The sequence below is a fragment of the Nuphar pumila genome, chromosome 10 (genome assembly GCF_984573655.1).
Source record: "Nuphar pumila chromosome 10, dmNupPumi1.hap1.1, whole genome shotgun sequence".
Taxonomy (NCBI): domain Eukaryota; kingdom Viridiplantae; phylum Streptophyta; class Magnoliopsida; order Nymphaeales; family Nymphaeaceae; genus Nuphar; species Nuphar pumila.
The window spans coordinates 87439185-87466398 of NC_143258.1; the positions used below are offsets into that span (position 1 = coordinate 87439185).

At 37.7% G+C, this 27214-nt stretch overlaps 1 protein-coding gene across 1 annotated transcript; it reads left to right on the forward strand.

The window, feature by feature from the left end:
• The first annotated feature begins 4935 nt into the window (after window positions 1-4935).
• Window positions 4936-11060, forward strand: LOC149827213 (uncharacterized). The gene is made up of 8 exons (XM_090018466.1): window positions 4936-5056; window positions 5145-5495; window positions 5736-5856; window positions 5989-6170; window positions 7476-7647; window positions 7723-7925; window positions 10490-10626; window positions 10917-11060. The coding sequence occupies exons 1-8, from the start codon at window positions 5038-5040 to the stop codon at window positions 11058-11060; spliced, it is 1329 nt and encodes a 442-aa protein (XP_089874592.1). The 5' UTR covers window positions 4936-5037.
• The last annotated feature ends 16154 nt before the right edge of the window (window positions 11061-27214 follow it).

The window sequence follows — 27214 nt, forward strand, 5'->3', positions numbered from 1 at the left end:
GATCCAATTACATATTCAGATATGATTTTATTTATTTGGTTATTATCGGATTTGTATCAGATTCATATCATTATTCTATATTAATCTAATTTGGATTCAGATCAAAATTTTATCTGATTGCATCTTTTAAATGTAACTGGGAAAAAACTGGGAAATCCATGTTACAGTAGCATGCAACATCCCCAACTAATCTCCTTTGTGTTGCTAAACAGGGGTGCTCTGTGGATTTTCTCCAATAACCTTCTAGTTTTAGGTTAATATCAGTCTTTAACGCTGCTCACTTGGTAGCATGCCAATGAACATTGTTGTACCACCATGGGGGTCGCCCGTGTGGCCAGCGGGTGGTTGTGAGGGTGTTGAGATGATGTCGGATCAAACCCCGCTGGAGGACGGGTGTGTCCGCAGCTTTCAGAGTTGGGCCACCCGGCATTTTCCTCGACTCGACAAGGGTTCTTTGACATAAGAAAGAAGACAATGAACATGGTTGTGACCATCTCTGGTCCACATTAATATCACCAATCGTTATTGTCAGCACAGTTGCCATGACATTATGCCATTGGGTTGGCTTTGGTATGGTTATGCTTGGTCTGACACTAATCTGAACTTTGCAAAATGGATATTCAATTTGAAACTCACAATGAAGCCTCGTATTTGAATTTGATTCAGATCTATACGGCACTAAGTCTGCTAAAATGAGCTAGTTTTCTTCTGTTTTTCTGCCTGTTCAAGAATGGGTCAGACTGCCCTGTTGCGCACACACCTAGTTGTTTGACCATCACTAACAGGATCGGTAAAAGAAATGAGTGAACTCAGATGTTAACGTTACTGTAGGATTTTGACACTGTCGCTTTTGCTTCGTTCAAATCTATGCCTCGGGTACCTCAGTCTAAGGCTGGACATTCTCCTACCGACGCATTTTTACATCCCACAGCTTCAGCAGATCGTCTTAGCTCCGTTTAGTTTTAGTGTCTTGCACTCGATTAGTGAGCTGTGATTAGGGGTGGCAATTTCTGACACGACCCGCCAACCCGCCTCTTAGGAGGGTTCGGGTTGGGCTTAAGCCAACCCGTTTAATAAACGGGTCGACCCGCGTAACCCGTTTATTAAACAGGTCGGGTTCGGGTTGGGGGTATGCCAACCCGGCTGACCCGTTTAATAAACGGGTTAGGCGGGTGGGTCAACCCGCCAACCCGCCAACCTGCCAACCCGACCCGCCAACCCGACCTGCCAACCCGACAACCCGTCGACCGACAACCCGACCCGTCAACCCGTCAACCTGACCCGCGAACCTGAGAACCCGTTTACCCGACCCAACCCATTTATTAAATGGGTTGTCGGGTCGGGTTCGTGTTTGCCACAGCCGACCCGTTTAATAAACGGGTTGGGTTCGGGTTGAGGTATGCTGACCCGCCAACCCGTCGGGTCGACCCGCCAACCCGTCGGGTCGACCCGCCAACCCGTCGGGTCGACCCGCCAACCCGACACGATTGCCACCCCTAGCTGTGATGTACTCATTTAAGAGTGAGCTGCATTTACGCTGACATACTTGCTATCTCTGGGCTCCTACCTCATTACATCTGAACAGTCATTTAGGGGATTTAGTTGGTGATTAGGGCTATTCCCCTTTCAATAATGAAGCTTATCTCCTATCATCTAAATTGCAAACTTTGCCACCTATTATTTTGTTGTACAGTCATAACTAGCATTCAGAAATGGAGTGACGTTTTCGAGGCGTCTAATTCTAATTAAACAACTGGACTGGATGTTGGTGTAGTACAGACCCAAAACAAATAATAAGTTTTTTTTTTTAATGTTTTATATAAGAGGGTTCTTCAGAATTCAATGAATTCATTATGAATCTGGTACAATGAAAAATATATAGATAATATGAAAAGTATTGCGAAAACTTGTCATGCTAAAAATGCAACATTTTCAACACAGACGTTTGTTTCCAAAATATCAAGTTATTTTCCTCGAAATGTTGGCTAATGAACTTGCCACGTTGCAATCATGATATTTTCATTTTGTGGCAGGTCTTTAACATAAATCAGTCTTTTGAGATGCGCATATGATGGATTTTGCATGAATATGAGAGAGAGAGAGAGAGAGAGAGAGAGAGAGAGAGAGAGTATGCCCTGTTGTCACTCCCCATGGGACGAGCGTTTGACAGGATCTGCTCTCCCATGGGACCATCTTTCCTTAATACCAAAGGAAACTAAAAAGTATTTATAATAAAATTGATGCTCCCAAGTACCATATCTTAAATTCAATAAAAAAAATCCCATATCTTCGTTTTTTAACTGTGTAATTAGTTGGGGGGAATATTGGCTCCCGTACTAGAGGAAAAACTACTTATATTTTTTATGTTTTTGGCTTTTTTATCGATCAGACCCAATGAATATGTTCCACAAGGTTTGTTTTACTTAACAACATACTTTTTATTTTATTGTGATTGTGTTGCATAATCAGATTTTCAAGAGAGATATAATTGAAAAAATCATGACTTTATGTCAAAACTGTTGAAAATATTGCTTTAATTTAGTGGGTAAGGCATGCATGCACTATCTTTCAAGCGATAGTTGTCTTACTTAGGATCAAGTCTTCAGTGCAATGGGTACTCATGCAACTATGCTCTTAGAATACGACCGAGCTTTCGCCAAAAAATTGGTAACGCCCTACACTGAATGAAACCAATAACCTGACACGAATCACCATGAATAACCTTCTTCATTAGATAGAAAGATTTAGGTTTGAATTGGTATGGATCTTGAGTTTGGATAAAGGTATGAATTCAAACTGTAAGTGGGTATAGAACTAAATAACAACCCGATCTAAATAGCAATTGAATCAGTATTTGAATAGTAATTAGATATGGATCTTAGTAATAGATTCGAATAACTATCGGATTTAGATCTCAAGATAGGATTTGAATTGCAACTGGATTTAGATCTCAAGATAAAATCCAAACTAGATTTGGATCTAAAACTATAAGCCAATCTGAAATTAAATTTGAATCCAAACTAAAACTTTGAAAATCAAAAAAGAAGAAAGAGCAAAGTTCATGAGAAAAGGGAAAGAGCACTCGTGAGAGAGAGAAAAGAGGAGAAAATGAGATAAGAGAAATGCTGGTGTTTATATAGGCCTAGTCCCCTAGCCATCATAAAGACTATGGTTGGCCAAAGAGGAGCGCTAAATGTGGTTCAAAATGATCTTGGAAGGTCAAAAACTGACCTTGATTGAGTCAAAAGTCAACGAGGCTGGATGGCTATAGACTATTAATCCCCATGCAAAACTGTTGGGCAAAGTTCAAACAAATCTAAATAAGATAAAAAAAGATAGATTAAAGATCCAAGAACAAGCCCAAAATCTAATGACTTTGATCTAATGCCCTTGCCCTTTAAGGATAAAGGTTTCTCAAAAATCTTTTAATGTTGGACTAAAGTTTTGCAGAGAATCTAACACCACAAACTTAAGAAAAAAATTAGAAAAATAGAGAAAAAATCATTGGAATAGTTTTGAGCCAAAATCCACCTGAAACCACAAATTAAAGTCTAATTCTTAATAAAGATCATGTTGACTGTACACTTGAAAAGTAGAATTAGTCATATAAAGATCACACATGTGAGGTCTGCTAGAGAGTACAGTACAATCTAGTACAGCCAATATATTCCCATTCTTTTGGTCCATTATTGTGCGTGACCTAAATCCCTCTCGAGCCTTGCAAATTTGAATATGGCCTGCCTTATTTTGCAGCCTACGCTGAAAGCCTAGCTCAGTTGGTTAAGCATCGTTACATAAGCTACCTCACCAGAATTGAAGCCACTGAGCATTGGTTATGACTCGGTCAATTTGGTCCAAACCTTAGTAGAATCAGCTGGGTCAACCTCAATTCAGTTTGAGTCTTAGCCGAGTTAGTCAGTTGCATCGCTGCATTCACTTTCTCCAACCCAGTCACAATTTGGCACTTATCAAGCAATTAAGACATTCAAATTTGAAATTGTACAACCTGCACAACTTGAAGGTCCATACCACGTAAGGACTAGACCGAGCTTATGCTAGGTTACACCAAACAAAGTCGAAGAGGAAGAGTCCAGTCGAGCTTGGTCCAAGTCATCCTGGACATAGACTCAAACACAGAGCCTTTGACTCGAGCCACACAGAGTCATAACCATACCTTACAAATCACTACTCATCTAAATCAGCAAAGTAAATCACCGCCCAAATCCCGAAGTTAAAGGCGACGTGCCCAATGGCTCATCTCCTAATTGCCAAATGATAGTGGGTGGTTGCCATCTTCAGGATTTCATTTTACTGAGTTAACCAATTCTACTTCCTCTCTCTCTCTCTCTTTTCTCTTTTTTCTTTTTTTTTTTTTATCTTTTTTTTTTTTTATCTTTTTTTTTTGTTTTTCCTTTTTTTTCTTTTTTTTTCCTTTTTTTATCTTTTTTTTTCTTTTTTCTTTCTTTTTTTTTCCCTTTTTCCTTTTTTTTCTTTTGCTTTTGTTTTTCTATTTTGTTCGGTTCATGGGTTCAACATTTTGTTGATCTTCATGAGTGATAATGTTGATCCTCCCCCCTCTCTCTCTCTCTCTCTCTCTCTCTCTCTCTCTCTCTCTCCTACACTGATGAGAAGATTTCCTTGGTAGCACCTAAAAGTCAAGTTCAATTGTTCCATTTGCCAGCTGTCAAATGTGATTTTTTCCTATCATACTGGTTATTTAATGAAATTTCAACTAATACTGAAACGTGACAGAAGCGACTTAAGGCCTGGTTCGCAACACTATCATATCTTCAAGAAATCATTATAAAACTGAGTTGAAAGAAAAAAGTTTTACGTCGTTTGGGATTCAATTTTGTATGGTTTTCTTAAAGAAGTTGACTCTCTCTCTCTCTCTCTCTCTCTCTCTCTGTCTGTTGTGTATATAACAGGGAGAGCGATACAGTTGAAGAAGCAGAGGGGAACCACGAGGCAGTATTGTTTTTCGTCTTCCCTCGAGAATCCCACTGCATATAGTCTTGAGAGTTGGAGCAAAGCATCATGGGTGGTGGTGATGAAGGTAAGGCAGTTCGCAACCGACGTTTAGCTCTTTTGTTCTGTTCTATGTGGTTCTGTTTCTCTGAATACACGATTTCTACCTCTCTCAGGTGTTGTTGGGGAGGAGATGATCGAAGAAGATTTCGACGACAACTTCACGGTCGTTGACTTCCCCATCGACCCATGTCGCTATTTAAGGGGCTCTCACTGGAGTCTCGTTGGGAACGACGATGGTTCTGTGAGTGCAGAGAACTCAGTGGATGAATACCATCGTAGAGAAACTCATGGTGGTTGTCATGGTGTTTTTGGTAGTGCTGTTGGTGACGCTAAAGAAGAAGTAATGGATGACGAGGAGAGAGAGGCCGTAGTAAGTGTTGAAGAAGAAGGAAAAGAAGTTATGGATGAAGAGGAGGAAGAGGGCGTAGTAAGTGAAGAAGAAGAAGAAGATGATGATGATGACGGTGAAGAAGAAGAGGCAGATGATGATGATAATGAAGAAGAAGAAGAAGAAGAAGAAGAAGAAGAAGAAGAAGAAGAAGAAGAAGAAGAAGAAGAAGAAGAAGAAGATGAAGAAGATGAAGAAGATGAAGAAGATGAAGAAGAAGAAGAGTGTAGTGACGATGAGGGTGAAGATCATGAGGAGCAAACAGAAGTGAGTGATTATGGTATTGTTTCTAGTGGGTCTCGATATATCGGAACAGAGGCACCATTGTATTTTGGAGTTGATAAGAAGATATCTAGAATGTACAAGTGCTTGATGAAGAGTTACCAAACTTCCACGGATTATGATGAATACAGAAGTTTGAAGAAAGATATACTGAGGTACCAATGTCAACCTTCTGGTTGTTATCCTTAATTTTGCTTTCATTATGTACCAAATTTGTATGCGAGCCCTTTTCTGTTTTTGGAACGTTATGCATGATATGGATATTGATTCAAGTGTAATTTGTGTAGATATAAGCCTGGAGATTATATAACTGAGAGGGATGGCATGAACTGGTACGATCGTCAGATTCCACAAATCACCACACTATTGTTGGTCGGTCCCAGGGGATCAGGAAAGAGCAAACTTGTTAATAGTATTTTGAGGGTGTTTGAAAGGGAGTGCTATTTCAATGAGGGGGCTTCTGTTACTTGTAAGTTCCTGTCTGATGAAAGAGTTCTAGACTTGTTTGTATGTGTCAAAATTGGAATAATTTTACTCGAGGTTTATCTGGTATATGTTCAATTTTTTGTGAAATTCTTTTTTCTTCATTAACGTGTTTGCAGCCAAGGTCACTGCTGCAGAAAAAATAAGAAACTAAGATAAACAAAACACAGTTCTCTTTCTCTGATTGTGTTGCTTTAGCAGAAAATGATGAATTTACTTTGTGAAGTTTTTGTGAGAAATCTCTAGTGTCATGCTTATAATTCAGTATGTATGGTTTATCTCTTTTGAGTTGAAAACTGCAGTGATTTGCAAGTACCTGGAACTGTGATAATTTCTATGCATTTAAGCTTGGAAGTTTAGTTTTCTGAGGACAAAGTCAAGCCATATTGTAGTCTTTTTTTTATTCTTGTCATTTTACTTAATCCACATCTAATAAATTTATTAGAACTTTGTAATATTTTTTGAGTTATTCTGTTTTTTAATTGTAAAATGGTACATGCTATTTGATCATCTCTAACCTAATACCAAAGTTTGAACAGTATTTTTATCAAATCCTGTTTTAACTCTTAAGAAAAATAAAGTCGAATTTGACACCAAATGGATAACCATTTCCTGCTGATAACATTGGCAAATTGATCTGACAACTTATCAGGAATTAATTATAAATTAGATTCTTCAAGCTCAATTTCTTCAAAATCCCTGTTGAGAAGTTTATCTTGCAGAAAATATCCTGAAGAAGATACTGTGCCGGTAGATAACTTTTTTTTGTGTTTTTCTTTTTGGTGATTTGTAGACACCCTGCTCATTTATGTCTACAAAGACATTAATTTGGAATGTTTATTCTATTATATTTAGATAGTACATTATTTGAGTTATTAGTGATCTAGAATTTTCCTTATGTTCCCTGTCTCTTAAAAGTTGAAAAAGGTGCTTGTCCTTTCCTAATTATATCCACACATTAAAATTCAAAAAGAACTCATATAATTAAATGAAAACCCGGGTGCTCATATATATATATATATTTATCTTAACCTAGTTTGTATCCTTCCAGCTTTTCAGGTTATGTTACTCTTTGGTTATTTTTTTTTTGCAATGCTGTATATAAAGAAAAGATACCTTTTATGGACTAAAGGCTAGCTTTGAGCTCTGATCCTTTCATTTAATGGAAATGCTGCCGTTATCTTAAATAATACAGTTATACCACCATCATATGGAAATGACGATATTCTGGATGATCTTATATATAGGCACAATGACTAACTAGTGCTGATTGCAATGTGCTGTTTTGCAGATAATTCAGCTGGGGATGGTACCCTTTTTCTCCAGGAGTATGATATTCCCTTGAATTCTCCTTCATTTTGTATCTATGATAGCCGAAGCCTATCAGATGATATAAATGAAAATTTAGAAAACATTAAAGAATGGATGACAGCAGGTGTTCATCATGGAGGACCAGTCTTGAGGTATGCTTTTCGTGCTATTATATTTTCATTTCTATGTGATGATGACTACCTATTAACAATATATGCTCTGAACAGAAAATCTGACACTTTAGCTATGCGCAAAGCTATATTATGTAGAGGGCGACAACTTGATTATTTGTTCAATAGGGGAAAGGCAGTCAATTTTGTCATATTTGTCGTGAATGGACTTTCAGTATTCCAAGCAATGAGAAGTGGTGACAAGGAATATTTTGACAATCTTGCTGAAAACTTCAACTGCCCCTATCTGTCATTTAAAGGTATGTCTGTGCAATTTATCATACACCGCTTGCCTGCTGCTGGTGTTGTCATTAGATCTGTTGTTGCTTCTGTTGTTGTTTGGGTTTAATATTTCATTGCTACATGATTATACTATTCAAAATTGTGGTATTTAATCATTGTGTTTATGATAGTCATATAGCTTAATGGATTATCAGTGATGTGAACCAATGGCAAAAGTGACTTTTTGATAATCCAATATGTGAATTAGGATATTTGATTAGTGCTGGAAGTCTGGGTGTCAGAGGAAAAATCTCTGACACTACGAAATCTTAGTTGCCAGTCTTTTTCTTTTCTCCAGTGCATCTATCCCTTATTCATGTTTACGTCAGCAAAGCTTTTGGATTATGCATCATTTTTCTGCTCCTTTGTTCATTTGAGAAGGATACTAACAAGTAAACCAACTTTGTTCTATGTGCATAAGTTCCTCCTTTAACTTGTGAAAACTTTTGTGCGTAACTTTCCTGTGTTTTCTTCCTGCCATTAAAGTGATAAAGCTGTTCTTTTGTCATCTATTTTTGTTCATTAACATCTTCTTGGTTAAGTTTTCACCTCTGGTCATTCATGTCAACTGGGTTTGCCTGACTACCAAAATGGCAGTTGACACTATTCTCCCACTTTGATGTAGCGGATGTGTACTCTAATATAACTTATCCTTTCCACTAATGCTTGGCTTCCTAGACAAGTATATATTCTCCATCTGTGCAGTTATAGAACTGGGTTAGTCAACCAAATTTGCAACTGCAATGCTGATCAGCACTAGGCAAAAGCGGCAGTTACTCCTGAGTCTGATCTGATTGAGATGATCCATCTTACAAGTTGACAAGATTAGGCCAAACATCTTTTCTTAACCGAACTGAATTGAGTCAAAGTGGCCCATTAAATTGCACCCATGCATGCAAACTCAGATGGGATGGCCCCTCCCAGGGGAAAGCCAGAGAGAGTCTGGGAAGGGAGGAACTGTCAAGGTCTGTCTGGCACGTGCACATGCAGGCACTGTATATTCTTTGTGCTACTCATGATCATGTGTTCCAGCATAGAATTTGTGATTCTCAGATATGGCATTGCTTTCTAGCCATGACGAATGTATCCCTGAGAACTCACTGGCTTCTCATGGTGGATAAGACTATATCTCCTCTGCAGATAGTATATGATATGACTGCTAACTAAAAGCTTTTCTCATTTATCATGCAATATTATATGTTATTTTTCATCTGTAACTAAATTCTGTATGCCACTCATTATCATGCATCAGTGCATGCGGTTCCTAGAAGTTATGAGTGAATATAGAGCACCCATCGGCTGTGCAAAAAGGATTTCATGTATCTGTTCCTTGCTAAATTCATTGGTTGAATTTCCAGAACTGATTGGCTGATTATTGTGAACAAAGATATTATTATGTCATTCACAATGCTACATATCTAATTGAAGCGTTTTGTATATCTAGAAGATTGCCTTCTGTTATGAGAAATACCACAGGAGAGTTAGTAAGTATATGATGTAAAAGATCTAAAGATAATTGTCAAGTATGCTGTAAGTTCCAATGCATATCTACCAAAATACATTGGGATTAAGAATCTTTCCATCCTTGAAAGGATTACCTTTTAAGTAGAGTGGAGCAGCTGGAAATATTTGAGAAGTTGAGTGGAATAATCATATATATATAGAGAGAGATGGCATTCAATGATGACAACATCCTCAAGCTGTGGATTGTCCAAGAGTAGATACCCAAGGATGTTCAGTTGACTTATTGTAGCTTATCAAAAGGCAATAACATAATGTCTCTAGTGGACCGTCTTCGAAAGGGATGTCTTCTAGGTTAGTTGTTGATGCACTGGGCTCTTGATGTCTCTTTGTGTTTGTAGGAAAGAAGATGAATTGCCAAGATCTATGTTCGTTCAAGTTGACTTATTTGTTGTTAAAGTATTTTAGTGTTTGAGGTCTGCTGTCCTCTTGTATGATGAGAAACAAGGAAAAAACAGTCTTGTGTACTTTGCAAGGAATGACTTGTAGGTTATTTCTGTTTGTACTTCGTTGTTTGTTGTAAAGAAGGATTATTAGCCCGTCATTTTTTCCATAGATTTAGTGCAATATTTCCACAATGACATGGAAAATGAATATATTTATTGTTATTAATTTATTTAATGAAAGAATTTGCAGGCATAGGTAGTACTGAATTTTTGTTTAAATAAATTACTGTTGTTTCTTTAAATAATGAAGCAGGGTACATCTACGCAGTATCGGCTGGCCAAAACTCTTGCAATAATTTAGGCTTATCTTGACCCTCTATCAATGGATCGAGATGCTCTTTTTTATTGTTGATGGTATTTGCATACATTCTAGATCCTTGATAACCTTTGAAACATTTCTTATAAGGCAACAGCAGTCAGCTAGCTTGTAGACATTGATTTATTATATCAAACTGATTTTGTACATATGAGATGAAACCAGTTTTTTTTTCTTTGCACGCTTGATTCAGAAGAGGCCTATAATATACGAAAAGGTTATGTTTAATGTGTCTTGACTTTCTTTGTTATGAGCTCAGATGACAAACCAGTGCTGGTCGTCACGCATGGTGACCTACTTGAGATCTCTGATCGTGCAAATGTCTGTATGCAACTGGGAGAAGTGCTAGGCATTTCGCCACTAAACATTTATGACATCCCTGGTAACAATCATCAAGTTGTTTAGACTAATTTTCTTGTTATTGAACATGGATTAAATCTTGTCACTTAACCAGCAGATAAGTGGAATCTTGCTACCAGATTGTCAATACTTAATATGTTAACGGATTCGCTAGAACATGCCGAGAACAATCTACCTTTCAAGCAAGGGAAGAAACTAACAGTGACATCCAAGGTCAGCTTTTTTCCGTGTCTTCGCAATATGACCATGATAATTTCTGATAGAGCTAATGCATTATGTGGGGCATGTGTTTGTCTGTCATTACTAATTGCCGGCTATTTGTGTAGGTTTCTCTGGGCTTCCTCTTGAATGTGGTTTTGATGTTTCTGGAGTTACTGTGTTTGGCACTCATCATCTTCCACTTGTTGGCTTTTGTTCAACAGAATCGACAAGTCGATTGGCGCAAGATCCGTCATTTGTGGTTGGGCTGAGCATTTGCTCAATCCAACAGGAATTCTAGAGGCATCACATCGGTGTACAGACAACAAATGGCTGTTTGACCATGCTACTTTTTTCCTGGATAAGTTTCTCCAAGTAGAGAAAGCCCAGGCAACAAATGGTCATTTGACGAGCAGTCTAGGTTCAAATCCCATGGGGCCTCACCTCCTGGTGTAAGCCTTGGCGACTCTTTGGGGTCGAGGAGTAAGCCCTCGGAGTTTTATGCTGACAGGACAATGACCTAAGTACGGCAGGCTGAGCCAGCACGGCCAAGTTTCTGTGCCTAGAACTGTTTCTCAGATTAAAAAAAATTATCAATAAAATGTCCATTGGGGAGGTTTGAGAGGGTTTTCTTATATATATATATATATATATATATATATATATATATATATATATATATATAGAGAGAGAGAGAGAGAGAGAGAGAGAGAGAGAGTAATTATCTGATGTTCACCATAAATATCATCGGTAATATATGATTTATGGTGAACAATAACATAAACGACAATAAATATGATCGCCTTAGGTGTTGGCTTTTTATGGTCATTTATATTACTATTTTCAATGATATTTATATATCATTATTTTTATAAAAATAAATTTGACGATTTGATATAGTTGGTATAAAACGGTCGGCTCTAGAATATCATAATTTATAGTAATTAAAGGCGACGATAATTATCATCGTCTATACTAGTTAAAACCAACGATAAATATCATCGCCTATATTATTTAAAGTTGACGATAAATATCATCGGTTATATATTAAAATGTGATGATAATTATCATTGTATTTATATTGAAAAATCACCGATTATATATTAAAGTTGACGATAATTATGGTCATATATGTATTAAAAGTTCATATATGTTGAAATAGCCAGCAAAAAATATAGTCATTATAGTAATTAAATTTGATGATAAATATCGTTAACTATATTTAATATCAATGTTGATATTTATCGTCGACTATGTATTAAAAATTGACAATATATATAGTCACCATTGACTTTGAAATAGCCGAAAAGTCTCTTTTTAAAAAAAATTTTATATTTTTACAAGTGCAATTTTTGCAACAGTAAAAACATTGTTTTTTTTTACAATCAAAATATTTTCATGAGAAACAAAAATGTAAAAATAACCATCAGTAGCAAATGATAGAGAAAGTGCTCTCTCTCTCTCTCTCTCTCTCTCTCTCTCTCTCTCTCTATATATATATATATATATATATATATATATATATATATATATATATATATATATATATATATATATATTACATTAGTGGTAATAGCAAATTCAGGAGAGAGATTACTGCGATCCTTGTCAGGCCATCCCAACATGGACCCGTTCCAGCTAATATCCTTGTCAGGCCATCCCAACATGGCCCAGTTCATCATTTCCCATCTATTCTTCAAATGAATTACTAAGATTTCCGACTTCTCATCCCTGAAAATTCTTCTATTTCTTTCAAGCCACACCATTTTCCAGGCCAGCAGCAACCAACATCTCCAAATAAGTTGCCACCTACATCCCCTTCCCTCCAGGTTCGTACAATGAAAAATAGGTTTCCCGTGTCTTAGAATTTTCCCACAAGTTTTAAAAGCGTTAGATTTGTGGTTTCTATAACAAATTCCCAAGGAAATGTGATTCTCACATGTAACTAGAGTTTCTGATAATCTGGTGTTACATTTAAATTATTTGGTTGGTTAGTTGGTTTTCAGCATGCCATTTTTTTATTAACTAATTATTCAACATATCGTTATTGTGCTTATTGACTAAAGGATGCATGCTTTTTTTCATCCTTTTTGCTTCCCTGTAACGAACAGGCCACTGTAGAAAATTTGGTGGATTGTAGCATTCCTGGAAGCTACGAGGGTGGCTACTTGCTATTTGTGCTTCCGAAGATTTCTCCAAATAATCTGTCCGACTGTGAAGCTTGCTTCTTCTTCGAACATTAGTTTTCGGGCCCAATTCATAGTAGTGGTTTTGAGGTTGCCATCCATATCATGTCAGATGACAACGAGATAGTCGCTGGGAAGGTTAGGCTGGCAAGGACACGCATCATTGCCGGTCCTTATGTTCGCCGTTTGGGTATAATTGATTTAAAAGGTGATGACAAAGTGCTGAGCTATTTAAGGGATGGATATAGGGTAATTCGGGTTCCAACGGGAGCCTATAATCTGAAAAATGCTTACCTCTCCCTCAGGAACAGTGTATATTAATCCAGTTAATGATTGATCCAAATGGGTTGTTTTGATCGTTTTTATTCCTTTTTATACTGCAGAAGCAATAAATTAGTTGTTAACAAACATTTGGTGTGATAGTCTGGGGTTCTCTCTCTCCCCCCCCCACACACACACACACAAATTTTTTTTGAGATAAAATAAAAAATGGCTACAATAATTAATAAAAAATCCAAAAATCTATTTCATATGGACAAATCAAACTATTTGCTGCAGGCAGCCCCCCCCCCCCCCCCCAAAGAGAAAAGAGACGTGCATTTTCAATGTCATCACACATTTGAGAACATCCTCCAGCCTGTCTCCTTTATGCCATTTTAGTAAATGGAGGTGGGACATTCACTAACATGATTTAAGGTCATACTATATGTATGAACCCCTCCTTTCACCAAATACTCTGATATTTACTAATGTCATGATTTTCGCATAAGAATGTCCTAACACATTTGCAAATGTCTTCCTGTTTGTGCCCCTTATGTGATTAATTTTTTTAATAAAAAGAAGGTTTGCACATTTTTAGGACATTCACAAAAATGATTTGCGAACATCATGATATATTTATATCAGGGCAAAAATATCTTTAAAAAATTGAGAATAAAAAATTTGGACATAGAGAGGATTTCAGCAAATTGCGAGGCATTTTGAGAAATGCATTATCTTACAAGAACAATACAACCATTTTTTGTTTAAATTTTCTCTTGTAAATGTTAATTTTGTATCTTCTACCCCTCTTAACCCCTATATGTTTTTGCTTGTTTTTTGGCGACTTCTCTTCGCCCTGTGGAATGAATCTTTTTCTCTTGCTCAAATAACTGTGGGGATCTAAGGTGGCTGCAAATGGAGGAATGTTCGATCAATCTTGTGTGATGATGAATGCAATCTTGAGGAACTTGTTATCCTCCAACTACATGGCTGCCCGGAGTTGACAAGGGTCTTGCGATCAATTAACACTGTTAGACATCATAGGCAGAAAACAACAAGAACCATAACCATGAAAGGGCACCTTCTCATTTATTCATGCATTCAGTCCTCTTACCATATGAAAGGTTTTGTAGATTTTCAAAACATTGAAAGTCTTGTGCATGAGAAATTATGAGGATCTAAAAGAGCTACCTAATACATTTGAAGGAATCATTAACCTAATTGACATGCTGACATTTGTTTTTTATCTTAGGTTCTATGGGTAAATTGGAATACTCGGGTTTTGAGGTTGTTAAAATGGGCATTTGTTTTCTAATTACCAGTGATGACTAAATAGTTGTCTTATATTATTGATTTTTTATACTGGGTTTGGGACCCCTCTTAGTCGGAGTTTTTATATTGATTTTTTTTTAATGTTTGGAGAATGCAAAGTCCTTTTTGCTGCACTTATGAGATTTTCAAGTATCTCCTTAAAAGAGATGCAGAAGATTGAAAAGCTCAAATTTCTCTCACACAATTTCTAAGAGATCGAGCAATGGTATATATAGCTTAATGTAAGAGCACATACAATTCGATAATGCTAATAGTACATGGACTATCGTTTATGATAATGATTATCATAAACTGATAATACAAAGAGAATTCTAGAGTTACACAGCATATGGATTACCAATAATATAGAGAGAATTCTAGAGAGATCTATCCAGATTATCGTTTTTGATAACCTCAGAGTTCTTTTGATAGCACAGAGTTTTGTTTCACGTCTACAACTTTGAGTATACCGTGTTTTGGTTGGACTCTCTAGGCGCTTCCAAAATAACACGCTTGCACTTCTTGTTTACGTGATCTTTATCATGCCCTTGCAAGCTCAACGTGGGGTCCACAACATTGAGCTTGTCTCTGAGAAAGGTGAACCGTGAAGATGAAATAGGTTTAGTCAAGTTGTCCACAAGCTGATCAAAGGAATGCATGAACTGAACTTGGAGATGACCTTTTTGTACATGATCTCAGACAAAGTGAAAATCAATTTCAACATGTTTTGTGCGAGCATGAAAAACTAGATTTGTTGCAAGATATAGAGCACCAAGGTTGTCACACCACAGAATGGGAGGAGGAGTGGGCCCACAACCTAGCTCGTGGAAAAGAGATTTGAGTCACAGGAGATCAGATGCAGCACAAGAAAGAGACTTATACTCGACTTCAGTGTTGGAACAAGCCACCGTCTATTGTTTGTGGGAAGACCACGAGATTAAATTGGACCCTAAGAACAAGATGAAACTACTCATGGACTTGCAATCATCAAGACTACCAGCCCAATTAGCATATGAAAAGGCACTAAGCTGTCATGAGGAGGACCATGAGAGGTGCAAGCCATGATGAATAGTCACTTTGATGTAGCGCAAAATACACTTAATGGTGGATCAATGAGCAACTTTGGGTTGGTGCATGAACTGCCAAACTTTATTGACCACAAAAGCAATATCAGGCCACATGATGGTAAGGTACTAAAGCTCGCCCACAATGCTATGATGTAAGGTGAAATCTTGGAGGAGTGGGGCATCATCTTTAGACAGTCGAGTGGTGTCACTCAAAAGAGTGAAGATGGGCTTTGCATCAACCATAGTAGTGTCATGAAGTAAACTGAGTGCATAGGCATGTTGAGAGAGAAGAAGACTTGAGGAACCATAAAGTACTTTAATACCAAGAAAATAATTGAGATGACCCGAATCTTTAATGGAAAATGCTAGACTGAGTTGTCAATATGAGTTCCTGGATAGCGACAGTGGAGTTGCTAGTGATGATAATATCATCAACATAGACCAATATATATATATATATACATACATACATATATATATATATATATATATATATATATATATATATATATAGAGAGAGAGAGAGAGAGAGAGAGAGAGAGAGAGAGAGAACCAATCCATGATCTTGTAGGATAAACAACGAGGCATCAAATAGGGAGATGTGAAATCCACGAGACTAAAGATAAGAGTTGAGTTATTGGTACTAGGCAAAAGGAGCTTCCTTAAGGCCATACAGGGCTTTGTTCAGCTTGCATACATGCCGTGGAAAAGCAAGGTCTTCAAAGCAAGGAGGTTATGCCATATAGACTTCTTCAGAAAGAAGATCGTTTAAAAAAATGTTGTTGAAGTCCAGCTGATGTATGGGCCATCCTGACAAAACAACAAGAGTAAGAACAACACAAACGATAGTGAGCTTTATGACGGGACTGGATGTCTCAAAAAAGTTAATACCTTCATCTTGATGAAAGCCCTTGGCAACAAGACGAGCCTTATAACGAGCCACAAAACCATCAACATGTCGTTTGATACGAAAAACCCACTTGGAACCAACAACATTATAATGGGGATGAGGAGGAACAAGGTGCCAAGTGCTGTTAAGATGAAGAGCATGAAGTTCCTTCTACATACTCGTGCGCCACTTGGGATCAAGGTTGGCTTATTTGAAGGTAGTCGGTTCAGGATTAAGAACAGAGTTAAAGCAAGTAAGGGATAGTGGGTAGTGATCAAGGCACATGGTTTAAGGGAGTTAGTCATAGAACGAGTGACCATTGGGTGAGTGTGATCAAGTGGGCGAGTGACAACAAGTTCAGAAGGAGGAGAAGGGGACGATAAGGGAGAAGAAGGGTCAGGCAGGGTTGGGATGGGGCTCTGAGGAGAAGAAGGGGCAGGTGAGGAAGGAGGAAGAGAAGAGACATGGGGAACGATTGAGGGTGAGGAGGGAAGTGGAAGAGGGTCAGGAGGCGGTAGAGGAACAGGAGAGGGAAGAACCTGTGCTGGAGAAGTAGAGGAAGAATAACAGAAAGAAGAGGGAGATCCAAAGACAGAATTATCAAAGTAGACATGTCGAGAGGTGTAAACACGATGCTGGATAGGATCAAAACAAATATAGCCTTTATGACGAGAGGGATATCCAAGAAAAATACATGAGAGAGTCTTGGGTTGAAGTTTAGAGGTGTGGTAGGGTGTTAACAAGGGATAACATCGAGCCCCAAAGACACAAAGATGGCTAAAGTCGAGCGGTTTTTGAAAAAAAAGCTCATACGGGCTTTTGCAATTAAGAACAAGAGTTGGTAGGTGGTTAATAATGTAGACTATGATGCAAAAGGCATCATCCTAGAAAGAGTCAAACAAAGAGGAAGTGTGTAATAGGCTGAGACCGATTTCAACAACATGTTGATGTTTGCGCTCAACCAGACCGTTTTGCTCTGGGTGTGAGGACGGGAGAACCAATGAAGAATACCATCGTCTCGCAAAAATTGTTCAAACTCACAACCAGTGAACAATCCTCCATTATAAGTTTGGAAGGTATGAATGGAGAGTTGAAGTTGCTTTTCAATAATGTGCTTAAAAGACTTAAAACATTCAAAAACCCGAGACTTGGTTTGTAACAAAAAAAGCCATGTAAATCAAGAAAAGTTGTCTACTACAAGAAAATAAAAACAAAAATCATCTCGAAGATATCAGAGCTGACCCCAGACATCAACATGTAAAAGTTCCAGAGGAGTTGTTATAGAAGAGCTAGATTTACCAAAAGGAAGCTTGTGAGCTTTCCCAATGAAACAACTCTCACACTCTTTTATTTTATTGTGCTTATTAACAGAAATAGAATGATTGGAGTTTAAAAAGGAAACAATCTTTTTATTTACATGACCAAGGCATAGGTGCCATATATCAAAGGATGTTGCTTTGCCTGCATATGCCGCCAGCTGCAACTAACCATCAAACTTGATTGGATAAAGTCCCGTACTGGATTTCGGTCCCCTGAGGTGAATCTTGACTGTCTGTTGGTCCTTAACATGAAATTCAAGATGAGTAAATTCAAAAATATAATTATTATCCTCAGTAAACTAACCCACAGATAACAAGCTCTTCGTGATAGCAAGAACATGAAGAACATTCTTTAAATCAAATGAAAAGATGTGGGCTTTAAGAGTAAGATTAATGGTATGTGAGATGAGAAACATCTTACCATTACCAATCATAATTTGCTTACCCCCTTGATACTGAGATTTCTGAGAGAACTAATGATCATCTATAGTTAGATGATTCGTAGCACCGGTGTCGGGATACCAAAAATCATTAGTATTTTATTCGAGAGACATAGCCGAAAAGGCTTTGGGGATGTCCCGACATGTTTTAGCCACATGTCTACATTTGCCACAATACTGACAAGTAACTACTCCACGACCACCCTGCGGTTGAGGCACAATATTGACCTTGGACAAGTGTGGAGATGAACTTCTCCCTTGTCCTCTATCACGGCCTTGATAGAAGCCTCGACCTCATCCTCTGCCCTTGAATAAAGTAAAAGCAGTTTGTTGTCGTTCTTGAGGTTCAAGGGGCTTGGCATGAGTGAGGTGATTAAGGAGCAAATCATACAAATCTGTGAACATGTATGTGGCTGAATTGGTGGTGATTGAAGTTACAAAACTTTCATATTCAAAAGGAAGGTCGTTTAAGGTTATTTGCACTAATTTTTCGTTCTCTACAGGATGGCAGGCAGTGGCCAGAGAATTTGCTAAAAACTTAATACGGTCCAGATAGGATAACATGTTCATACTTTCCTTTTTGATAAAAGTGAGGTCTTTCTTCAGAAGCATGAGTCTCAAAGGTGATTGAGACCCATATGACTTTTCCAAGAGAAGTCAGGCTTCACGGGCCATTTTTGTTCTTATGATTTGCTCGAGAACAACTTCAGAGACAGTTTCTTTGATCTAACTTAGAGCCAACTGGTCAGAACAAATCCAAATAGGATAATTCGGATTTTCGATCTTACCTCCTTCGGCAGTGAAGGGAACTGGTTGGGGGACAGGATCCATCAACAAACTTGAGGAGATCCTGACTTATCATAACATATTCAAGTTATGATCTCCACAATAGATAGTTGTCTCGGTTTAACTTTACCTAGACTAGGCTGGCGATGGCATTCCATTGGGTCATGGAGGATGAGAGAGATGATGGAATGGCCATTGAAAGCTCATTAGAGATGGATGTCTTTGATACCATAAAGAGATGCAGAAGATTGAAAAGCTCAAATTTCTCTCTCATGATTTCTGAGAGACCGAGCAATGATATATATAGCTTAATGTAAGAGTACATAAAATTTGATAATGCTAACAACACATGGACTATCGTTTATGATAATGATGATCATATAAACTGATAATTCAAAGAGAATTCTAGAGTTACACAGCACATGGATTACCGATAATATACAGAGAATTCTAGAGAGGTGAGAGTTTTAGAAAGATCTATCCAGATTATTGTTTTTTATAATCTCAAATGATAGGGCATGTCCAGGATTTCTACCGCCTAACAAGATTCCAGTGTGCACGCAGGCACAAAAAAACATTTTATTGCTCGGTGCACACAGGCGCAGGCTGAAAGGCCACACGCAAGAGTCACAGTGTCAGCGCACGCAGGCGCCTTTGGCTCAGTGATGCACACGCAGGTCGGACAATGATCTAATAATTGTGTTGCTTCTGGAGAGGCTGAATGCTCCACTGTTGCACACAAATTGGCCAAACGCTGAGCTAATTGGATTGTCCTTCTGATTTGTGCAAGTCGCAGTGCTGAAAATCCAGAGGATTAAGAATTAAAGACAACAAGAATGTCTATGCACTTAACTGAAATCTGGAGTTCAGTGTGAGAGCGTTGGCTCTTAAACACTGGCAACATTTTGCAGACTTCGCCTAGGTACTCCAGCTGCACGCTGCGTCAACGAGCTACTTCTGGCCTATGTATCTCCTTATGAGCTAATCTGAAAGAGGGAACTTGATTTGCCATTGCAACAGATTTCACTGATTCAATTCAAGTAAATGCACTTAGCTGAATTAGGCGACGCGATGATTAAGAACTAGTTAAAGCTCTTATTTCATCGAAAGCGTTTTTAGTAAATCGGCGGATTGCTGAACCGAGATTCCGCTCAACGTCTTTATTCTGATGCTCATAACAGAGTTGTGCTGAAGTCCATGAGAAGAAGAACTGGATTGAAAAGAGAATGATGACGTGAAGTCTTCCTAGCTCACTGACGAACTTAGGAAGCCGAATCCTCTTGCGAGGCCTTCTCCACAAGTGGAGCCAAAAACAATTTTTATTTAAAAAACTTCATATTACAACTTTCAAACTGACTTCCAGAAAAATATCTCGATGATGAATTACAAAAGACGTCCACTATTTATAGCTTGACTTAAAGTGCCTTCCAGCTGTTCGGGCGGCTCTTGAATCAAACTTCACTGGTGTCATTCTTTAGACGTTTGCTGAAACTGCCTGTCCATTACTGAGCTAATGGATACCAACTGTACTGCTTAGCTGACCTGTCTATGCTTGGACTAACTCTGATGATCCAATTACCTCTTAACCCTGCCAATACCTGAATGCCCCTAACTTTGCTTGCTCTAATCATTCACTCTGGTCTGGCTATCCTTTGACCTGTTCTGCTAGATTCTGCCAATTTGCTGTCCAGATTTCCAATAGGTCCTGTATCACAGAGTTTTTATGATAAAATAGAGTTCTGTTTCACGTCTACAACTTTGAGAATACCGTGTTTGGGTCGGACTCTTTAGGCTCTTCCAAAATAACATGCCTACACTTCTTGTTTGTGATCTTTATCACTCCTCAACTTGACTTTAAACACTCATTTCAACCCTACATCATTATCATTGAGTCTCTTCAGAATGAGGTCTCAAGTGGCATTGGCAAGAAGAGCCTCCATTTCTTCATGCATGGCTGACTTCCACCTTGGATGAATACCCTAATGTTTTGAGGTTCTTTAGTAACATAATTGACAACATCATGCAGATCAAGATACCTGAGATTTGGTTTGAAAATGGAGGCTGCAATAAAAAGAATTCAGGTTTGGGACGGTAACATACTAAATATTTTTTTATTTTTTGGGACATATATAACATTTCTTAGAGTGATGGATGACATTTTGGAATTGAATTTGGCTCCACCAATATGAGAAATGTTAATTTTTTCTCCATTCTCTACCATAATGAGTTATGACCAATATATTCTTTGAGATTAAATAACTTACCAATGTTACCTATCAATGTGAAGGAACCACTCTGAGTCTTGGCTATTGGCTATGGTTAAGGCAACAAGAGCTTGAGGAACATCTTCGGACTAAAAGGTGTAGTTGAAGAGGTTGAAATAATTTATGGTCAAATGATTCTTCTTGTTACGAATTTGGTATACAACATCTCATACTTGTTTTTTTATTTAGTACCTCTAGAGTTCCCTTGGGTTTGGACATTGGGACATTAGGACATTGTTGGTTTGCATCTTGACCCTTTTTTATTGTCATGGGTATTGTCTTTTGGTTCAATTTCACATTCCTTGTTATTAATTGTCTAATATTCTCTTTTTTAGGGACATTTTGTTGAGCATAGAAGGCCACTTGTTGAGGATTATAGTTTTCTTGGATATTGTTCTTAGGCTCATGTTTTTAGAGAAGCAACACTATTTTTGTATATGAAGGTGCAAGAGGCTTAAATATATATGTGACAAAGGATTTGTATCCTTGCTTGAGTCCATCAAGCAACCAAAAGACTTTGGCTTTGTCCTTGATAGGCTTTTTGATGGCCACAAGGTCATAACATAACCCCTAATCATTACCTTTTTCTAGAGAGGTTATTTGTTGCACTAAGTGAAATTCTCTCTCCTAGTAGTCTTGAGAGAAAGCGTCAATGAGAGCTATCCAAATCTCCATTGATATCTCTAAGTCGAGGACACTCTCAAAGAGTCCATGTGATCCAACCTTTGAGGAGATGGTCAGATTTGCGCCATTCTTGGTAAGAGAGATTCAGTGCCTCTAAAACTTTGACATTGCCTTGAGCAAACTGCTTAATGGAGACTTTAGGCTTGGGTGTGTCTCTAGTGAGGAATCCTTGTAAGTCCTGGCTTTCCACAAGTGCTAGTACATGTGTTTTTCATAACAAGAAGTTGTAATGGTTAAATTTTAGTATCACAAAATGTGAAACATTTAGGGTTGTTGGATAAGAGAATAGTGAGGTGCTTGGGGCGGTGGAAGAAGAAGCCATGATAATAGAACATGAGAGGTGAAAAAAAATGGCTAATCCTCACACATAGTTGAGCTCAGATACCATAAATAAAGCAAGGAAGAAAAAAAAATGAATGCATGAAGCCTTGAAGTGGTTCAGTCCTTGTGACCTAAGTTCATGACCAATAAACTCTCTCTCTCTCTCTTTCTCTCTCTCTCTCTCCGAGTCTGTTATTTAACAAGATATTCAGAACTCTTATACAACTTATGTCATAAAAAAACAATCATTAAGAATTTTACATAAAGGAATAAAAATCCCTATTTATCGACATTCTCTAAATGGCCATATTATCCTCCTTATCCCTGCCAGCATTGACGCTATCTGATGTTGCCTTAGTTGTGTCCTTCATTTCCTTATCTTGAGCATTTTTTGAAGGCGTGATAGTATTGACATTTTCACTCTATTTTCTTATTTGCACTTTTTGTTTTCTCAGATGAGCTCTAATTTTTTACCTTAGATGACTACTCAAGTAGACTCTAATTTTCTACCTTAGTTTGCTTAGCAGATTCATTCTTTCCTTTAGCTATGAAGCTCTAGTTTCCTTCCATAACAGGTTCCTTGGATTGATTCTTTCCTTGATTGACAAGGTGGGCATAATCCTTTAACCTCCTTGACAAGGTGACCTTTTGAACTCATCTTATTAAGAAAGTTTGTTAACACCAATAGTAGAAACATTGGTTGCTGGTATGAAAAATGCTTGGCCTCAATTTTAAATGAAGGATCTTTTGCTTTGTAGATGTTCAAGGGAAAAAATAACCCAAATTAAAATGTGATTATGCCTAAGCATTAGAGGAAAAAAGCATGTCCTACACATTCTTCAGTTGTCTCCCATCCTGAGCAGGTTGTGGATTTGAATCCTCATGCATTAGGTCAAGTCAAAGTTGGTTCTTGGTGGCTTCCAATTTATCATTGTAGTCTGCAGAAGTTCCATTCAACCCATCTTCCTTCTATAAATCTATGCAATGTTGGCAAGTTAAACAATGGTTGAAATTTGGTCATCCCTCTTTAGTGAATGGCTGTCTCACCAAGAGATCAGTTTAGCTCTCAATGCACATACAACATTGCAAAACAATGTCATCTTTGGTTCCCAATTACTGCTTTCTCCTATGGTTTCACCCTATGCGATTAATGGTTCCTAATGCAATCATCCCTTTCTTTTAAAACTCTCTCTTTTTCCCTGCTGGCGTTAATTAGCTTGCATCATTTCTAACATCGATGCTCTCTTTTGGACCATTATATCACCCATCATTTTGCATACTTATTTCCACTAACAGTCCCTTTGGCCATCCTTTTTCTTTATTTCTTTTCAAATTTCAAGCATGCCCTTGCCCCCTCCATTCCACTCTTCTCCTGTTCCATCTCAACAAGGTCCTATCTTCTCCTCCCCTTTCCTCTTGCTTTCATCCTCTTCCTCAACATCAAGCATGCCTTGTCCATCCCTTTTTCCTATCCCATTTGAACTCTGTATAGCTGCTTCACCCCAATTTCCCCCTTCTTTGTCGAGAGACATTGTTCGACCTTCTGCTCCTAACTCTTCTTTGGAATCCAATACCATGGGGATTTCAATTCTTGAGGCTGTAAACAAGCTTGATGTCTACCTCAATGAGTAGGACATATTAGTTATTTTAGAGCTCATGCACTCTAAGATTCAAGCGTGGGATTCTACCTTCAAAGCTAATATGAGCACTTGCCTTAGCAAACTTAAGCGAAAGCTTATAAGCCTATCCCTTCTTACAAAACATGAAGCTACTCATATTGGACCTAATCAACGGTCCATGAGAATCTCTTCAAAATCAAAATTAAACTTGGGGTTTCAAATATTGGAGGACTCATTTCCAAGGATCGTCAATTATTCCTTGGTAATTTGTGAAAGAAAGAAAATTTTGATGTTCTTTTTATTGTTGAAACGAAGCTTCAAGAAATTGAATCTTCTTTAGTCAATTGGATATAGAAGGATTGCAATTTTTGTTACAAATTGTCACTAGGATCCTCTGATGGCATTATGCTTTGTTAGAACTCAGATTAAATAGGTGACATTAATGAGATTGGAACCATTCCATCACCATCCTTTTCACTACTTAGCATAATCAATTTTAGTTGACGTTCATAATTGTATATAGGCTGGTAAGAAACTATCGGAAGAAAGATTTCTAGATTGAATTAAATAAGATTGGTTCTTTGTCTCATGAATCTTGGTGTATCATGGGAGATTTTAAATCCCTCTAGGGAAGAACCTTCACAATAAAACTCACAAGATGATGTTTTACATCAAGAGGTGCCTTCATATTCGATTGCAAAAGATAGATCAAAATTTAAAATTCAATCACCTATTCTCTATAGAGAAAATGATGTAGTTGCTTGTGCACTTTAAGTTAGTTTTGAAGATTTATACACTTATTAAGAGCTCATTGAAGCAAAAGATAATACAAAGTGATTAGATGCTACAAAGGATGAGATGCACTCTTTGATTCAATTTCTATATTCCTACTCCTCTTCCCTATGTGAGTCATTTTTCACATGGTATCAGAGCGACATCACTAAGGCTGAGGTTGTCATCGCATCAATGACGCAAGAAGAAGGAAGTTTGAAGGATATGTCCCTCAAGACAAAATCAAGTTAGGATACTTCTAATCCCTTCTTTATTCATCATTCTGATAATCACGACAACGTCTTGGTTTTACAACAGTTGACCGGAGATAACTATGGTACTTGGAGCAGAGCCATGGTGATGGCTCTTAGTGTAAAAAATAAACTCATTTTTTTTATGGTTCTATCACCGAACTTGAAGTAGGAACGATTGATCACCTGTGTTGGTTTCGTTGCAATAACATGATATTATCCTGGATTTTAAATTTGGTAAGTAAGGATATGGCTTACAATATTATTTATTTCTCCACTGCCCATGAGGTGTGGAGGGATCTACAGAAAAGATACACTCAAAGCCTGGCACTGCAGATCTATCAGATCCAAAGTTTTATTTGTCGCCCGTAACAAGAAACAATGTCAGTTGCCACTTATTTTACCAAAATAAAATCTTTATGGGACAAACTCAGTTCATATTCTCAAGTACCAACGTGCAAATATGGCTCAATGAAAATGTTTTCTGATAAAAAACAAAGGAAAAGGGTTATTCAATTCCTGATGGCGTTAAACGATTCCTATAATGCTATTAGAGGACAAATCCTCCTGCTTGAACCCCTACCCAATGTGACTAAAGTATATGCACTGGTGCTCCAAGAGGAAAAACAACGTGGAGCAAGGATCTCGATGTCGATTAATAGTCAGTCGAGTTCAGCCTTAGCCGTGCCATAGGGCAATACCACCAACTGTGAACCATCAAATGGAGTCAGACAAGAATCAACAAACCGATTTTAGAAGTTCAGAAATAACTGTCAAAACTGACTCGTGTGTAGCTATTTCAATGGAGTCAGTCACTTCAAAGAAAAATGTTTTAAGCTATCATAAAGCTAAACAAACCAGATTGAAGTTTTTCTTAAGTGAGATTAATACAGAAACTACTTTTGACATGATTCATTGTGACATATGGAGACCCTATTTGAAGTCTGCCATATCTGGTGCACACTATTTTTTAAGCATAATGGACGATTTCACCATAACCACCTGGGTTTTTCTTATGAGACACAAGTATGAAACTTTTGCTCTTATCAAAGATTTTTGTAGCCATATCAAGACCCAATTTTGTAAACAAATTAAGGTCCTTCATTTTGATAATGGGTCTGATTTTTTTTAATAAGATTCAAGGTTTTTTCAAAAATAATGGTGTAGTACACCAACATAGTTGTGTTTACACTCCACAACAGAATGGGGTAGTTGAACGTAAACATCGACATCTTCTTGAAGTGGCCCGGGCTCTTCGGTTTCAGTCAAATTTGCCTATACATTTTTGGGGTGAGTGTGTTCTCACTGTAGCCTATCTAATCAATCGAACACTGACACCTAAACTTAAGGGAAAAAGACCTTATGAAAAAAAATAAAATAAAAGACCAAATTATAAACATCTTCATGTTTTTGGTTCTTTATGCTTTGCCACTAACACCGACCAACATAAAAGTAAATTTGACTCAAGAGACTGACGTTGTGTGTTTCTTGGATACTCAGAAGTGCAAAAGGCATATAAAGTGTATAACTTAGAAATTTATCAAAGTTTTACCAGTCGAGATGTGATTTTTTATGAGAACATATTTCCTTATAAATCTTTTGAAGAAAAGGAGGATGAAACTGTATTGCCTAAGCCTATAGATCATGCCAAAAACCATTACCATGTCACATTCGTTACCGGATACAGTACCTGAAGAGTCTACCTATGAAACTCCAAGCCCTTCTATAGAGCCTCAACCTGAAACCATACATGAAAATCCTAATAGCATTGAACCTGTGTCCCCCATACCTTCTTTTGAGAGTGGTCTTAGAAGGTCATCTCGACCAAGAAAACCCAATCTACAGGAATTCTATTGCTCATTGTTTTTTTCACCAAGCCTGAACACGTCTTTAACACAATGGTCCAAGTTAAGTACTCGCTTTCCATTATCAATGTTTGTCTCGTTCAAAAAATTTTCAAGTAAACATTCATCCTTCCTAGCCTCTCTTGCTTCTACTCATGAACGTGACACTTTTGAAGAAGCGGTTCAATATAAAGTATGCACTCAAAAATATGTGTTTTGCAAGAGAATAATACTTGGACCATCACTACTTTACCAAATAACGTGGAACTTATTAGTTGTAAGTGGGTATATAAAGCAAAACATAATTCTGATGGGTCGATCAAACGGTATAAGGCATGGTTGGTTGCTAAAGGATACTCACAACAAGTGGGTCTTGACTATAATGAGACTTTTGCTCCCGTTGCAAAAATAGT